This window comes from Saprolegnia parasitica (genome assembly GCF_000151545.1).
Source record: "Saprolegnia parasitica CBS 223.65 unplaced genomic scaffold supercont2.4, whole genome shotgun sequence".
Classification (NCBI taxonomy): Eukaryota; Oomycota; class Saprolegniomycetes; order Saprolegniales; family Saprolegniaceae; genus Saprolegnia; species Saprolegnia parasitica.
In genome coordinates, this window is record NW_012156398.1 from 1,192,999 (window position 1) to 1,207,075 (window position 14,077).

Consider the following 14,077-nt stretch of genomic DNA (forward strand, 5'->3'; position numbering starts at 1 on the left):
CGTACGAGGTGTCCGTCGAGCGAGAAGCCGTGCCAGAGGAAGACCCAGTCGCCTCGCGCGACGAGTCGTGGCGGCCGTGGGCGTGAGCATCGAATTCTGCGCGAACCTCGGCCACGGCCAAGGTGGCCTTCGTGGCACGCGCAGCAGCATCCAAGGAAGAAGCGGCCGTGGCGTCTGCCGAGTCCGTCCCGGCCGCGGCAGTGGCAAGAGCAGCGGCAGCAGCGGCCGTGGCTAGAACGGCAGGCAAAGCGGCGGCCAAGGCGTCAAGCATACCCCGGGAAGCGGTGACGTCGTCGATGGTCCCGGCAATGAGCGCGGCAGTCAAGTCGGCCACGGTGGCGTTAGCGGTGGTCTCGGCAGCATCTTCGGCGGTCTTGGCCGCAGCCAAGTCGGCATGGGCAGCGACAAGTTCTGCAGAGTCAGTGGCGGCAGAGCCGTCGACGCCAGCAGCCGCGGCATCGGCAGCGACCGGAGCAGCAGCGGTGTCGGCAGCAGCAGGGATGTCGGCAGCAGCAGTGGTGGTGGCGGCAGCGGCGGTGGAGGCTTGGGCGTTGGCGGAGGACGTACGGGTAGCAACCATTTGTAACAGAAGAGTGGTACTCGGGTGGAGACTTCGGGGCTTCGTGGCAAAATGGGAACTCTGACAATGGTCTAGTGGAAAGGCCACAATTTGCAGAGATTTGGAGGGACTGGGATCGATCCTCGAAAAGGACTTTCTTCCGATAAATTCCCTCTGCGAATTCCTTTTTCTCGATTTTTGAAAAAAAGGATACGCAAGGTACAGTAAAATGGGAGCGGATCCGCGAACAACCCAATGCAAATGTCAGCGGTTCATTCTTTTGCCCTTACGGCCTATAACAGGGTGTCTTGAAAGACGTCGACAGTGTACGCAGGTTGACGAACGTGTGCGACGTGGTGATAGGAAGCAGAGCGTTCGGTGTCACCCATGGTGTTTCCTCAGGTTTGCTCTGCACGAATGCACAATCGAGATGCGTCGGCTCATTGATCTGCCGAGCCCAAGACCGGTCTCGTCACGGCTGGTGGAATCGGTATCGAACGTGCTGGTTGACATATAAAATACACGTATATATAGGATCAAAAACAAGCCACATCCTACGGGGTCGCGCCGAGGCGCAGAATCGCCTTGCGAAGGCGCGCGCGGTGGGCAAACTTGGTGATGCCAATCTCGGTGAGCGCTTGCTCGACGTCCTCTTCGTCCAGCTGCGCAAGATCCTTGAGCGTCTGGAACCCATGCTTCTCAAAGCTCGACGCGTACGACGTGTACTCGATGCTCTTGTTCGTGTCGACTTCCGACAGCCATTTGCGCAAGCGACTGCCTTCGAGCGACGACGTGGCAGGCGCTACGAGGTTGGCTGTTGTCGCCGCCTCGGCGCGGTCCATGCTCAAGAGCTCGTCGACCGACATCTTGCGGATGTCCGATACTTTGAGCGGCGTAAACTCGGGGTCGGTCGCTGGGTTCATGTCGACGGGGTCGTCTCCGCCCCCTGACTTCTTGGCCAGGCCGAGCTCTTGGTCGAGCTCCATGCGCCGGTGCTTCTCGTACTCCATCTTTTGGATCCGCCGGCGCAGCTCCAAGGCCGCGTTCTCCATTTCGGCGTCGCGAATGTTGACCCGCGCCTCGTCATGGTACAAGTTGCTCAGAAGCGACCGCTTCTGGTCTTGGTCAAACTGCATGCGCCGGGCGCGGCTAAAGCAGCTCGAGAAGGCGCCGGCGATCGCGGTCGGCGCGGCCATGGCCGCGTTCGGTACTGCGTGGATGCCCATCATGACCGTCTCCTTGGTCGGGATCGCGTTGTAGATGGCGTCTTGGACGACCTCGCGCGATGGCAAGCGGCTCCAGAGCGACTCGGACGCGGCCATGTCCCGCCACGCGGTCTCGGCCATGCTGCGGCGGCCAAAGGATTTTGGAATGAGATCTGAGCGAAAGATCCCAGTGCGACCTCCCACAACGAATCCTTCGGTACTATCGACTCTTGTCAGGCTCACACCATTCCCGAATACATCCGAATTGCATATGTATAGTGTGCTACACACTATTACGTTATTCTTAAATGGCAACACTATTTCAGAGATAGAATATCGTGTGCAACGTCCATCCAGCGCGTCGGGCGCGACGAGCGATGGCTCTGCAGCTGCCGCTGGACGCCTCTCGTCGACAGAGCAGTCTACGCTCTTCTTCATACTGCGAACGCACTGCAGTTGAGGCGAGCAGGCGTAGTTGCACGATCAACTGCGTGCGCTGAGCGACCAGGTCGCGGCGGCGGTCGCTGGTCGCCACGCCTCGTTTCGCCGCCACAGGTGCACCTCCGCCCTCGTCGCTTGGGTGGGCCTGATGTATACAACCTTTGCGCGTGCATTTTCAATGTCGTTTGCAGCGCGGGCGCATGGCCACGGCCGCTGTGGCCCCCGGCGCCCGCTATCCAGCGCACTGTGCTCGGCGCTGGCCAAAATAGAATCTTGGTGCAATATCGAATGTGAGAGGTTTCATTTGCGCTGCGGGGTAGGGTATTAAATGTGAAAGGGTCTTTGATGCGCCGGGCCTCGCACCTTGCGCGTATACAAACTTCAAGATAATAGAATGGCGTTTGGGGTGGTATTTAAAAAAAGGTGCACCCGGACCCCGGTCGCGAGTGTTTTTTCGTTGCTGCAGCAGTGCGACCATAGATCGAGGAGCGGCGATGGCTACCGTATCGGCGATGGCAGCAATGGCCAAGCAAGAGCTCCGGAGCATGATGGAGAGCGACGAGGCCGACGACATTGGCTCGGACGCAGCGACGACGAGCAATGCATCGGCGCCCTTGAGCCCGTCGCCTGCGCCGACGCGCCGTGCGCGGACGCGGTCGTCGTCCTTGTCGGCCAAGAGCGGCGGGGAAGACAACGACGAGTACGACGCGCACTCGGAGATGGGCACGCCGTCCAAGGCCCGCCCGCACGCGATGAGCACCGCCGAGACGAACGGCCTCCGGCGCAACGTCAAGGTCGTGGTCCAGCGCACGGCCGACGTCGAGCAGCGCCTGCCGCAAATGGTCGACAAGATTGGCACGATCGTCGAGACGCCGCGCCATCCCAACACATGGTTCCGCGTCCGCTTCGAGAATGGCAAGGTGCTCACGTTCCGCGCGTCGGGCCTCCGGCCACTCCGCGACGCCCAAGCCGACGGGCTGCATCTCGACCAACAGCTCGCCGACGACGACGACGACCGTATGCACGTCGACGACGACGCTGACGCTGACGACGAGATGCACGACGCCAAGTCGTCCTTCGCCAAGGGCTCGCGCGTCACGCTCAAGCTCGACGACGCGGCCAAGCGCAACAAAGACCTCAAGCCGCTTAACGGCTCGGCCTGCACGATCCTCGAGGTAGCTCGTTTATCCATATCGTCCATGCCTGCGCTAACAAAAGCTGCTGTGGCAGGTGCTGCCGTCCGGGTACAAGGTACAGCCGACCAACGACCCGTCCATGACGCGCATCGTCAAGCGCAAGCTCCTCCGTCTGCTCGAGGATGACGCAACTGCGACCGACGACGACGCCAAGAAGAGTGCCACGACCAACGACGAAGCCGACTCGGACGGCGACAACGACGACGACAACGACTACGACCCGATGTCGTCCAAGGCGGTCGCCGCCGACGCTCGCCGCAAGGTACCACCCGTCTCTCCCCATCCCATCCGCAGATATAGCATTCCTTTCACGTAGCCCAAGAAGAAGGACCAGGGCACGTTTCTCTCGGACATTGACACGGAGATGTGGATCGGCCGCCGCGTCCGCATCAACGTCGGCAAGTACTCGGGGCAGCCGGCGATCGTCTTGAAGTCGGGCAACGGCTGGGTCCAGCTGCAGGTCGACGACCCCATGGCCCCCAAGACGGCCAAGCGCGCGTACGAGCTCACGCTGCTCGAAAGCGTCGACGCCATTGCGCTCCTCCCGCCGTCGTCGAAACCCGACGGCAGCGAGATTGACGAAACGGGCACCAACGCTGGCGACAGCGACGTGGCCGCCGCGGACGACTCGAACCTCGACTCGCAAGACGACGAGCGCAAGGGCGGCGCGCTCTCCCGGCGCCGCGGCCACTACGGCGTCTCATGGATCGAGCGCAAGGTGCTCTTGCCGGCCAACGGCGGCAGCGGTATCGTCAAGAAGGCGGACCGCGAGACGTGCACGGTCGAGGTCGACAACATCTCCAAGACGCTCAAGGTCTTTCGCAAGTCGGACCTTGTCCTTATGGAAGAAGACGTGGTGCAGCGCAGCCGCCGCACGACGACTACCAACGGCAACAACCGCAACGCCAAGGGCCTCCACCTTCCCGAAGGCGCCGTCCTCATGGTACCCTCTCTCGAGCTTTCCACAGTGTGGTGAGGATCGAGGCGCGTAGGGCATCACGTCGACGCGGTACGCCATGTTCCAGGACCAAGTCAAGAAACACGTGATGCGGCGACGGGACAAGATCAAGCACCGTCCGAACCTTCGCGACTGGCAAGCGGCCCTCGACATGCAGTACACGCAGGTCACGGACCTCCACGACGAGCTCTCGCCGACGATCGACCTCTTCTTGGTGGCGTCCTGCACGCTCTGCGGCGTCGAGAAGGCATCCGCCCGCGCTCTACTTCTGGTCGTCTCATGCCAATGCATAGGATCTGGACGGAAGCTGCTGGAACGAAGCATGTCCGCGCTGCTCGGTGTGGAATCCACTTGGTACATGTATACTTCGCACTGAAGCAGACGCGCTCACGCAGTCTACTTAGCGCCGGCCTCGCTCGCGTACAGCCGTCTGCCCAAGGTGCCACTTTTGGACCCGCGCACGAACCGAACGCTCCACGCCGACGCCACAGACCATGTCACGGTGCTTCGTGTCGAGCCCGAGCCGCCGTTGCCGGTCGTGGTCGACGACGACGCGTCACTCCTCAAGCGCAAGCGCGTCGATGACGCGGACGTGGTCACCCAAGACGCGCCGGTTGCCCAGCCCCCGAAGAAGCAGCCAATCAATGTGGTGTTTCGAGAGCAGCAGATGAAGAAGCCGGTCGTGGCGTCGCCGCTCAAGCCATTGCCGACACCGCCCATGACGACGTCGCTCAGCAGCAGCAGCAACATGATCAGCAACCTGAACAACAACAACAGTCCCAAGCCCGCAATAGTACCGACGACGACGGCGCTGCCAACGGCCTCCTTTCGCCCGCAGTACGAGTCGGTCTTTGGGAAGAAAGGATAGTAGGTAGCTCGCCGAGGCTGTAAGTACAAATACATAATCTCGCTCGAGACTGCCACGCGTGCCGGTTGGTCGAACCGGTTTCTTATCGGTTAACCGGCTGGCAGCGGCCACTCGGGGATGAGCAGCATCCTCGTGCGGTGCTTGAATGGCGGGTATCCGCAGGGCGCGCCGCCGCTCGACTCGCTCGACGAGGCCTGCATCTCGGCGTGCAACCGCCACGGCCTGCGCGTCCACGTCTGCGAGGGCCACGAGGCCCCTACGGTGCTCCTGCAGGCCATGACGACGTCGCAGGCGAGCGTCCACCTCGTCGTGCTGCGCGTCGCGTCGGCCTACTCGATGCCGTCGCTGCTCAGCATGCTCTCGACGCTGCGCCGCATGAGCCGGCAGCTCTTCCTCTGCGTCTTCAGCGCGCGCGTCTCGGACGATGCGCGGCTGCGCTACGAGTGTTTTACGCACGGCGCGTCCATGGTCACGAGCGCGATCGAAGACGCGACCAACATCATTGCCAAGATCGCGCGCGAAGACAGCAGTTCGTCGCGCCACCGCGGACCGTATACGTGCCCGCTCTGCGGGAAGGGCGGTATGACCGAGGACACGCTCTGGACGCACGTCCCGCTCTTCCACATCAACGACAAGAACAAGTCGGAGGTCCCATGCCCGATCTGCGCGACGTCGTCGAGCACCAAGCAGCACCGGTCGACGCCGTTCCAGGTGCATATGCACAACGCCCACGGACCGCCCGGTCGCGGCGAACTCCCGAGCGAGTTTCGCGCGCCCGAGTCGTCGCTCTACTGCTTTGCCCTTGTCGTCGTCCGGCACCCGCTCACCAAGCAGTTTCTGCTCGTCCAAGAGTTTGCGTGCTCGGGCTACTGGCTGCCCGGCGGCCGCGTAGACGCGGGCGAGACGCCCGACGAAGCTGCGCTCCGCGAAACAAAGGAGGAAGCGGGCCTCGATATCCGCCTCACGGGGCTCCTGCGGCTCGAGTACCACCCCAAGACGGACAGCGACGGCCGGTCGTACGTCCGCATGCGGTTCGTGTTCCTTGGCGAACCGGTGGATGTCAACCAGCGGCCCAAGTCGATCCCTGATTATGAGAGCGCGGGCGCCACGTGGTGCCACGTGGATGAGATCAAGTCGCTGCCGCTTCGAGGCCCCGAGCCCGTCAAATATTTCGAGTACGTCGCCGGCGACGGTCCCGTACACCCCATGTCCAGCATGTACATGAAGCGGTAACCACGTGAATCTAAACCGCGTTGCATCCAGGACCGGGCTGTCGGGGACGCAGAAAGGGTTGATATATTGATACATTCAAAAACGACGATTAGGTGTGCGGCTGGTAGACGTCAAAAGTGCCGACGCCAAAGAGGAGTTTGATCTTCTTGAGCGTCGGGATCGGCGGCGCCGCGCCATTGTGTTTTTTCTATCAAGGCACGTGTTTAAACACACTCTTTGACGCATGGCGTCGTACGCGGTAGGCCTCCATCGAGACGACGTCAAAGTAGCGCACGTGGATCTTGTGCCAGTGGTTGAGCCCGAGACTCATGCGCTGCATTTGGTCCTGGAGCCGGAACGCGGGGAAGAGCAGCATCGGATACCGCTTGCTGATTTGCTGGAACGCTGCAAAGGTGATGATGCCGTCGCCATGCCTCGAAAGAACTATGCACCATTCAAACATGGACGAGTTGTCTACGTGTCGAATTCGGCCAGCGCCTTGTTGAAGTTGGACGCAAACACGGGCTTGCCGTCGTGCATCATTTTCGCAAGCTCCATGAACTCGAGCTACGTCACGTGAGAAAGAAAGATACGTCACGTCGAGTGAACCTCGTCGAGAGACCCGCTGGCGTCGTCGTCAAACGTATCGAAAGCGACTAGAGGCACGGATAAATGCTCCCGGGAACGACGCGACAGGGTGATGTCGTACATTGCAAGATTTCTTCACGGGACCGCATGCAGTACGACGTCAAAATGTGCACAAAGTGCTCAAAATCCAACTACGCGACGCTGGAAAGCATACGAGGAGTGTGCGAGCGTACCGTGCCGTCGTACTTGGGATCTACCCCACAAATCACGCAAGTTCATCAGTCATTATGGCATTTCGAAAAGATCGTCGCACCAATTTGGCGAAACAAGTTGTCGGAAAACTTGGTGCGTCGGTCTTCGATAAAGTCGAAAAATTCATCGTAATCGATGGTTCCCGCGCGACTAGACAGACACGATACTGAGCTACGTCATAGCACGCCACGGTGCCGACTCGACGTCAATGTGATCAAAGAGCTCCCGAAATTTGCGCAATTCGACTTGGCCCACTACGCTTCAACCGCTCCGACAGAGTACATGCAGTGATGGCGTACAGAGGTACTTGACGACAATCTCGATCGTCTCGGGCCGCCTGAGCTCGACGTCGTCTACCACAGCACCATGTAAAAACCGCTGCATCGTGTGCGTGCTACCTGGTCGGCGCGTGCGGACGACTTGACCCAATGCAATGCTTCGCCGCGGCGCTGGTGTCGGCGTTGGCTGCGGCGTTGTCGCTGACGCGGCTGCTGTCATTCGACGCTGCAGTGTTGATGCCGTGGTCGTTCGTGCGCCGGGGCTAATCTTATTTGCTGCAAGCTCGTGGTGCGCCGGCGCTTTAACACTTGACGCTTTTCGCATCACATTTGGTGTCGACTGTGTCATAGGCGCATGCTTGTCAACCATTGCACTGTTTCCTAGCGGCTTGAGCGACGAACGCGTGGCCCGAGGCAGCGTGTCATTGTTTGCTGTCAGGCGTGGTGCGACGGCGATCTGCGTCGGAATCGGCTTGAGCGACTCCCTCTTCCGCGGCGCTGCCATCGACTGTCACGTCAACGACCTTGGCGGGGTTTTCGATGCCGGCGCTAATTTTACGACTGCTAATTTTACACACAATCGTTTTGGTGCAAGTGCCAGCGACCAAGACGTTACGTGGTGCATGTCATCGAGACGGCCTGCTTGGACGACGACTAAGCTTGTGATCACACAGGCTGAACCTGTCTGCAAGACGAGCTAATAGCATCCTGCGTTATCGCGGTGGCTCGTTGCGTCCAAGGCAGCTAACCAAGCCACGTGCATGTTGGCGCTTCAACGATTGCGCTGACGTGGCCTTTCTGGGGTGCGACAGAAACACTGGGATCGCAGCTAGGGCCTACTCGACGACTGGGAGAGGCGCCTGCTTTTTTGTCTTTGGTATCGGCGTCGCCAGTGACGCGCGTTTGCGCCAGGTACATCGAACCAGCACCCGACTGACTGCGATCTTCGAGCACTGGATCTTGCGAGTATTACATGTCAGAGGTTTTTCAGGGGCCGCGCCAAGACGCGACGGCGCACTTGAATATGCAATCGACCAATATATCAATATGTGGAGGTCTGGGTCAGCGGCCACGTGGTCCCGGGTGTGGCACAGCGGGGTTGGTGCCATTTTCGATTTCGACCAAGACACGAAGAAGAGATGCCGAGCAAGAAGACTGCCGCCAAGGCCGAGGCCGACCCCGCCAAGACGCTCCTCATCAACGAGAAGGGCGAGCTCACGGGCCCGTTCGCGCATGCGCTCAAGCGCATCTTCCAGAAGTACTCGGAGGGCACGAACGCGCTGACGTCGGAGCAGCTCAACAACTTTAGCAAGGCCTGCAACGACGGCAAGGGCTTCACGGAGCAGGAACTCAACGAGATCCACATGTACTTTGACTGCGACGAGAACAAGGGCTTGACCCAGGTACGCCATCGACGGCGAAGCCCGCCCACATGCTCATAGACACCCTGTAGCGCGGCTTCTGCGATATGTACCACACACAGACGAGCGCCGAACCGAGCGAGACGTGGAAGGACTTGCGCAAGCTTGGGTACGGCCACGCTTTATGGCAGCGCAGGAGGGCTCATGGACTCTATTTGCTGCTAGCTTTATGAAGCACATTACGGGCCACGAGTGCTACGCGTGCGGCAAGACCGCGACGACGTCGTGCGCCCGCTGCATCTCGGTGCGCTACTGCTCCAAGGAGTGCCAGACCGAAGACTGGAAGGCTGGCCACAAGCGCGCTTGCAAGCCCAAGAAGTTCCTCGCCGAGAACTAGGCATCATAGTGTAGCGTCGAAGAGGGGCCATGTATGTAGAGACTGGAGCCTTGCCGTGCGAGTATAATGAATGTACATATGATGATGATGAGGATGATGAAGCGGCTTGGTGCTCCTCCTCCACTTGGTCGTGCGCGCATCCGCCGTCGTCGAGCCGGCGCAGGGTCGTCGCATCGTGACGTGTACCTACTGTCTCGGGCAATCCAGTGGCAATTTACGGGAAAATTTCGTCTTTTTCATAGTATTCCGGTAAAACAGCGGACTTTTCAAGTTTGGTGCGAGGGCCACGGAAGCAAGGGACGCCGCAGCAGCATGGGGAAGAACCAGCACAGCAAGGACCGCATGTTCATCACGGCCTCGGAGCACAAGTACCTCTACGGCGGCAAGAAGGAAGAGGTCCGGCGCGCCTACCGACGTACGTACGATGACGGCCACGCGGACGTTAACGCTCCATCATCCTAGGCCTGCCCTTTGACTGCTGCTCGATCTCGCTCAAGCCCTTCGTGGTACGCTGGTGCTGCTGCATGGCCTCCGACGCTAAAGCGCATGTGATGTAGAACCCCGTGTGCACGCGCGAAGGCCACCTCTTTGACATTGAGGCCGTCATCCCATACGTCAAGGAACACAACATCGTACGCGCGACGTCGCTCGATCCTCCTCGTCAACATGGCGTAGAATCCCGTGACGGGCCAGCCGCTCGCGGTCAAGGACCTCATCAAGGTGCGTTGTCGTCGAGCGTCGCCGCGTGGTGCTCATCGCTTGTAGCTGCGCTTCCACAAGAACGCTTCGGGCGAGTACTTTTGCCCCGTGACGTACAAGGTAGAGAATGTTGCTTGCAGCCTCTCTGATCTCTGGGCACATTCTAGGTCTTTACCAACAGCACCAAGATCGCCGCTGTCGCCACGTCGGGCAACGTCTACGCGTACGAGGCCATCGACGAACTCAACATCAAGGCCAAGAACTGGACTGTGCGAAGCTTGCTATCTCTAAAACGAGGTGCTATGCATGGAAGTAGGACTTGGTGTCGGGCGAGGCCTTTAAGCGCAAGGACATTCTCATTCTCCAGGACCCCAACGACTTTAGCGGCCGCGAGATTGAGAACTTTGAACATTTCCGCAAGGCCAAGGAAGCCGAGACCGTACATACGTCCGTGTACCGTTGTGCGTGTGCTTAGACCTTGACGGTAGAAGGCCAACCCGACGCCCGAGACGCTCAACAACATTCGCGTGACGTCGGCGACCAGCCGCATCCTCCAAGAGGTGTGTCGCCCGCAGTGAGACCTGTCATCCTCACAAGCCGCGATTGTAGATGGAAGCGTCCAAGCAAAAGAAGCGCCAGCGCGAAGAAGAGCTTCGGCGGGGCGAAGCCGAGCGCACGGCCCAAGAAAAGATCATTGCCGACGTGTCGCATTCGACCAAGCCGGTGCCGGTGACCGACGCCGACGGCGGCAGCAAGCTGCAGGTACAGTCGACGAGGTATACTATCACGCGACTCTTTTCCCTAGTACTCGCGCTTTACCGCCGGCGAGTGCTCGCGGTCGTTCACATCGACGGAGCTGGGCCCGGTACGTGATTGACGTGTCGTACGTTGGTAGTGGAGTCCATGGCTCCTCTAGACGACCCGCAACGCGCAAGCCGTCGCGTCCGAAATGGAAGTCCTCGAGGCGCGCTGGGCCGACGTCCGCCAGCTCAAGAAGAAGGGTTACGTTCGACTTACGACGTCGCTGGGCGTCCTCAACCTCGAGATTGACGTCGACATGGTGCCCCGCACGAGCGACAACTTTTTGAGTCTCTGCGAGAAGGGCTACTACGACAACACGGAGTTTCACCGCATCGTCCCTGGCTTCATGGTGCGCCTCTCTCTCAACTCGAGTTGTTGTTTGTATACACATACGGACATCGGTCGATAGATGCAAGGTGGCGATCCCACGGGCACCGGGCGTGGCGGAGAGTCCATCTGGGGCAAGCCGTTCCGCGACGAGTACGACAGCCGCCTCGTACGTCATCTCATCTTCAAAGGCGGCGCAGATGACGCTTGTCTGTAGCGGCACACGGAGCGCGGCATCCTGAGCATGGCCAACTCGGGCCTCAACACGAACGGGTCGCAGTTCTTTATCACGTTCAAGGACTGCACGTACCTCGACAACAAGCACAGCATCTTTGGCCGGTATCCAACGATCAATCAATGTATCGAGTTGATACAGTCGGGATTCAACAAATAGGGTCGTGGGTGGCATCGAGGTGCTCGATGCAATCGAAGCCGTTGCGACCGACAAGACGGACCGGCCGTACGACCGCGTCCTCGTCACGTCGGTGCACGTGTTTGAGAATCCATTCAGAATGTACGACACGGCGGCCGCGCTCGGCACCACGGTGCGTCGACGTCGACCGTCGAAACGGAAATAACTCGCTAAAAACGCAGGTGCTCGAGCTCAAGCGCAAGGAAGAGGCCCCTGTCGTGAAAGGCACGGTTGTCAAGGTCGGCGACGAGTGGGTACGTGGCATGTCACGTTGAACGTGCGCCGACGGTGGTCGCGCTGCAGGTGGCCTACGACGGCGTCGTGGATGTAGTATCGCTGCCCACGATTGACCCGACGGCCGCGCCCGGTAGACAAGATATCTCTTGAGATTTCGTGGACTCAGTCTCGACTGGTCGTAGGTGGCGTCGGCAAGTACCTGCCAAAAGCCCCGGCACCGGCCCGAAAGAAGCCCGACACGGAGCCGCCGGTGGCCAAAAAGGCCAAGCGCCCGGCGACGACAACGTTTTCCAACTTTGACGGGTGGTGATATGTTGTGAACTCGCCAATGACGCAGGCAGCGTCATTGTTAGAAAGATGGTTTGACGAGAAACAAGCGAAACCCTTTGTGATTGCGACTTATCTACGGACCCAAGTCACACCACCCACTGCTGGTTGAGCGTCGGTGGCCCCGAGTTGGTCGGCGTCGGGGTGAATGTTGGTGTTGGAGTTGTCCGGTCCGAGCACGTCGCGTGGTCGGCGCTGATGGCGGCGGCGGCGAGGATACTGTTAAGACGCGCCTGCCGCAAGAGCAATGTCCACTGCATCGGTTGTGGCCAAATCCAATAATGCGAAGAACGACGCTTACACGTATGTACATGGTCACGTCGAGCAAGCGCTCACCGAAATATGCATCACCAAGTTTGCTCACCGCGCGCGCCTTCGCAAGGCGATTCTGCGCCTCGGCGCGACCCCGTAGGATGTGACTTGTTTTTGATACTACGTGTATTTTGTATTTCAACCAGCATGTTCGATATCGAGTCTCACCAGCCGTGACGAGCCCGGTCTGGGGCTCGGCAGATCAATGAGCTGACGGATCTCGATTGTGCATTCGTGCAAAGCAAGCCCGAGGAAGCACCATGGATGTCACAGAACGCTGATCTCCCTATCACCACGTCGCACACGTTCGTCAACCTACGTACACTGTCGACGTCTTTCAAGAAACCCTGTTATAGGTCCAATGGGCAAAAGAAAGAAGCGCTGACATGTGTATGGATGGCATTGGGTTGTTCGCGGATCGCCTCCCATTTTACTTTGCGTATCCTTTTTTCAAAAATCGAGAAAAAGAAATTCGCACAGGAAATTTATCGGGTATCGTCCTTTGGGGGATCGATCCCTGTCCCTTCAACTCTCTGCAAATAGTGGCCATTCCACTAGACCATTGTCAGTGGTCTATTTAAGCACCGTTCTTGTGGGTATCTATCACTGTTACGGCGTGGCAGATGTACCGTAGAAACACCTTGTATGCACCCGCAGAAAGCAGCTGCAAACTGGCTTTTTCACGTGGTTTTACGCGTACACTGTATCACGTCATTGGTTTCACGTGCACACTGTACAATGTACCAACCAGCCATCCATACGCACCAAACGCATCAGTGCAGGTACCGCATGTAGACCATCGGATTGGTAGTCTGGTGGAGCAAACACATTTGCAGTGAGACAGCTGCTACCAGAATCAATCCCCTGAAAATCGGTGCCCTACAAGCTCCTTCTGTGATTTTTTCATTGAGCAAACGGTAATACAATGTGGTCCGATGGTCTCGTTCTTGATCCTCGTGTATGCTAGTTATCGTTGCATTTGATGCGATTCACCAGCAAGTCGACGCGGCTCCGTCGCCTGCCACGTCGTGATGAACCCTTGATCAGAATGTCGTATCTTCTTTTGCTTCCATTTCAAGACTGTGCACAGTCTCGACGCAGACAAGATCGCACTCCAATTTGGAGCTTCGCGTCAAGTTCTGCAGCACGAAGCTAAGATCGTAGTAGTGGAAAAAGAAATGCAATGAATGAGTGTGGTACCGTACTCTAGACTCTGCTTGTACTCGACTCCGCCTCATGGCGGTGAGACGTACAGTACTTGGAGCGACGTTGGTAGTACAGTGTACTGCGCTCATGCAACCAGTATGTACAGTATCGAGAACGTTCCATGGCGCGTCATTGAAGTTGAGAGTGTTTTAAACACACCCAGCAAAACGTTCAAAACGTCGGTCGGGAGGATGTTTGATTCCATATTCTGCACTGCCAGGGCCTCAGATTTCGTTCCTACGCCTTGGCCTTCGTCGCCTTCATGGCATGGCCTGCCGACGGCCGCGTGCGAGTTGCACGTGGTTGGTCGTCGTCTTCCGGTACCATCAAGGGACACAACGTTACGCTGTGCGACGCGTAGACGAGCGAGTGGCGGGCGCAGGCCTCGCACCCGCCGGTCTGCGTCTTTAGGCGGAACGACGCCCGCACACAGCGTGCACT

At 59.0% G+C, this 14,077-nt stretch overlaps 6 protein-coding genes across 6 annotated transcripts; 4 read left to right on the top strand and 2 right to left on the bottom strand.

Annotated features, from left to right (window-relative positions):
- Positions 1-1,040: 1,040 nt before the first annotated feature.
- Positions 1,041-1,928, bottom strand: SPRG_01815 (hypothetical protein). Its single transcript, XM_012340180.1, has one exon. It carries the CDS (start codon positions 1,903-1,905, stop codon positions 1,114-1,116), a length of 792 nt encoding a protein of 263 aa, XP_012195570.1. The 5' UTR covers positions 1,906-1,928; the 3' UTR covers positions 1,041-1,113.
- A 706-nt stretch (positions 1,929-2,634) lies between these two features.
- Positions 2,635-5,274, top strand: SPRG_01816 (hypothetical protein). Its single transcript, XM_012340181.1, has 6 exons — positions 2,635-3,380; positions 3,436-3,663; positions 3,718-4,344; positions 4,394-4,606; positions 4,653-4,713; positions 4,764-5,274. Exons 1-6 carry the CDS (start codon positions 2,700-2,702, stop codon positions 5,225-5,227), a joined length of 2,274 nt encoding a protein of 757 aa, XP_012195571.1. The 5' UTR covers positions 2,635-2,699; the 3' UTR covers positions 5,228-5,274.
- Positions 5,275-5,344: 70 nt separating this feature from the next.
- Positions 5,345-6,546, top strand: SPRG_01817 (hypothetical protein; the record flags this gene model as incomplete). Its single annotated transcript, XM_012340182.1, has 1 exon — positions 5,345-6,546. The coding sequence occupies one exon, from the start codon at positions 5,345-5,347 to the stop codon at positions 6,458-6,460; it is 1,116 nt and encodes a 371-aa protein (XP_012195572.1). The 3' UTR covers positions 6,461-6,546.
- SPRG_01818 (hypothetical protein) lies at positions 6,501-7,964 on the bottom strand. The gene is made up of 10 exons (XM_012340183.1): positions 7,678-7,964; positions 7,579-7,632; positions 7,479-7,533; positions 7,341-7,429; positions 7,261-7,280; positions 7,149-7,218; positions 7,049-7,095; positions 6,918-7,006; positions 6,696-6,873; positions 6,501-6,647 (listed from the first exon to the last, which is right to left on the bottom strand). The coding sequence occupies exons 1-10, from the start codon at positions 7,925-7,927 to the stop codon at positions 6,549-6,551; spliced, it is 951 nt and encodes a 316-aa protein (XP_012195573.1). The 5' UTR covers positions 7,928-7,964; the 3' UTR covers positions 6,501-6,548.
- Positions 7,965-8,669: 705 nt separating this feature from the next.
- On the top strand, positions 8,670-9,412 carry SPRG_01819 (hypothetical protein). Its single transcript, XM_012340184.1, has 3 exons — positions 8,670-8,960; positions 9,011-9,087; positions 9,144-9,412. The coding sequence occupies exons 1-3, from the start codon at positions 8,697-8,699 to the stop codon at positions 9,313-9,315; spliced, it is 513 nt and encodes a 170-aa protein (XP_012195574.1). The 5' UTR covers positions 8,670-8,696; the 3' UTR covers positions 9,316-9,412.
- A 164-nt stretch (positions 9,413-9,576) lies between these two features.
- On the top strand, positions 9,577-12,188 carry SPRG_01820 (hypothetical protein). Its single transcript, XM_012340185.1, has 17 exons — positions 9,577-9,730; positions 9,778-9,821; positions 9,873-9,947; positions 9,991-10,035; positions 10,081-10,134; positions 10,182-10,283; positions 10,331-10,453; positions 10,503-10,574; positions 10,624-10,776; positions 10,820-10,879; positions 10,931-11,164; positions 11,225-11,311; positions 11,360-11,481; positions 11,537-11,687; positions 11,737-11,808; positions 11,858-11,921; positions 11,974-12,188. Exons 1-17 carry the CDS (start codon positions 9,628-9,630, stop codon positions 12,099-12,101), a joined length of 1,689 nt encoding a protein of 562 aa, XP_012195575.1. The 5' UTR covers positions 9,577-9,627; the 3' UTR covers positions 12,102-12,188.
- Positions 12,189-14,077: the final 1,889 nt, after the last annotated feature.

Bases quoted from the DNA above. Each gene is read 5' to 3' on its own strand.
- SPRG_01818 (XM_012340183.1), bottom strand. From the start codon at position 7,927: ATGGTTGACAAGCATGCGCCTATGACACAGTCGACACCAAATGTGATG. The intron at 6,874-6,917 runs GTAGACAACTCG...AGTTCTTTCGAG, and splicing joins GCGCTGGCCGAATTCGACAC to GCATGGCGACGGCATCATCA. The intron at 6,648-6,695 runs GTACGACGCCAT...GTGCCTTGATAG, and splicing joins TCTCGATGGAGGCCTACCGC to AAAAAACACAATGGCGCGGC.
- SPRG_01819 (XM_012340184.1), top strand. From the start codon at position 8,697: ATGCCGAGCAAGAAGACTGCCGCCAAGGCCGAGGCCGACCCCGCCAAG. The intron at 8,961-9,010 runs GTACGCCATCGA...GACACCCTGTAG, and splicing joins AGAACAAGGGCTTGACCCAG to CGCGGCTTCTGCGATATGTA. The intron at 9,088-9,143 runs GTACGGCCACGC...ATTTGCTGCTAG, and splicing joins AAGGACTTGCGCAAGCTTGG to CTTTATGAAGCACATTACGG.
- SPRG_01815 (XM_012340180.1), bottom strand. From the start codon at position 1,905: ATGGCCGAGACCGCGTGGCGGGACATGGCCGCGTCCGAGTCGCTCTGG.
- SPRG_01816 (XM_012340181.1), top strand. From the start codon at position 2,700: ATGGCTACCGTATCGGCGATGGCAGCAATGGCCAAGCAAGAGCTCCGG. The intron at 3,381-3,435 runs GTAGCTCGTTTA...CTGCTGTGGCAG, and splicing joins CGGCCTGCACGATCCTCGAG to GTGCTGCCGTCCGGGTACAA. The intron at 4,714-4,763 runs GTACATGTATAC...CAGTCTACTTAG, and splicing joins CTCGGTGTGGAATCCACTTG to CGCCGGCCTCGCTCGCGTAC.
- SPRG_01820 (XM_012340185.1), top strand. From the start codon at position 9,628: ATGGGGAAGAACCAGCACAGCAAGGACCGCATGTTCATCACGGCCTCG. The intron at 11,165-11,224 runs GTGCGCCTCTCT...ATCGGTCGATAG, and splicing joins GCATCGTCCCTGGCTTCATG to ATGCAAGGTGGCGATCCCAC. The intron at 11,688-11,736 runs GTGCGTCGACGT...CTAAAAACGCAG, and splicing joins CGGCCGCGCTCGGCACCACG to GTGCTCGAGCTCAAGCGCAA.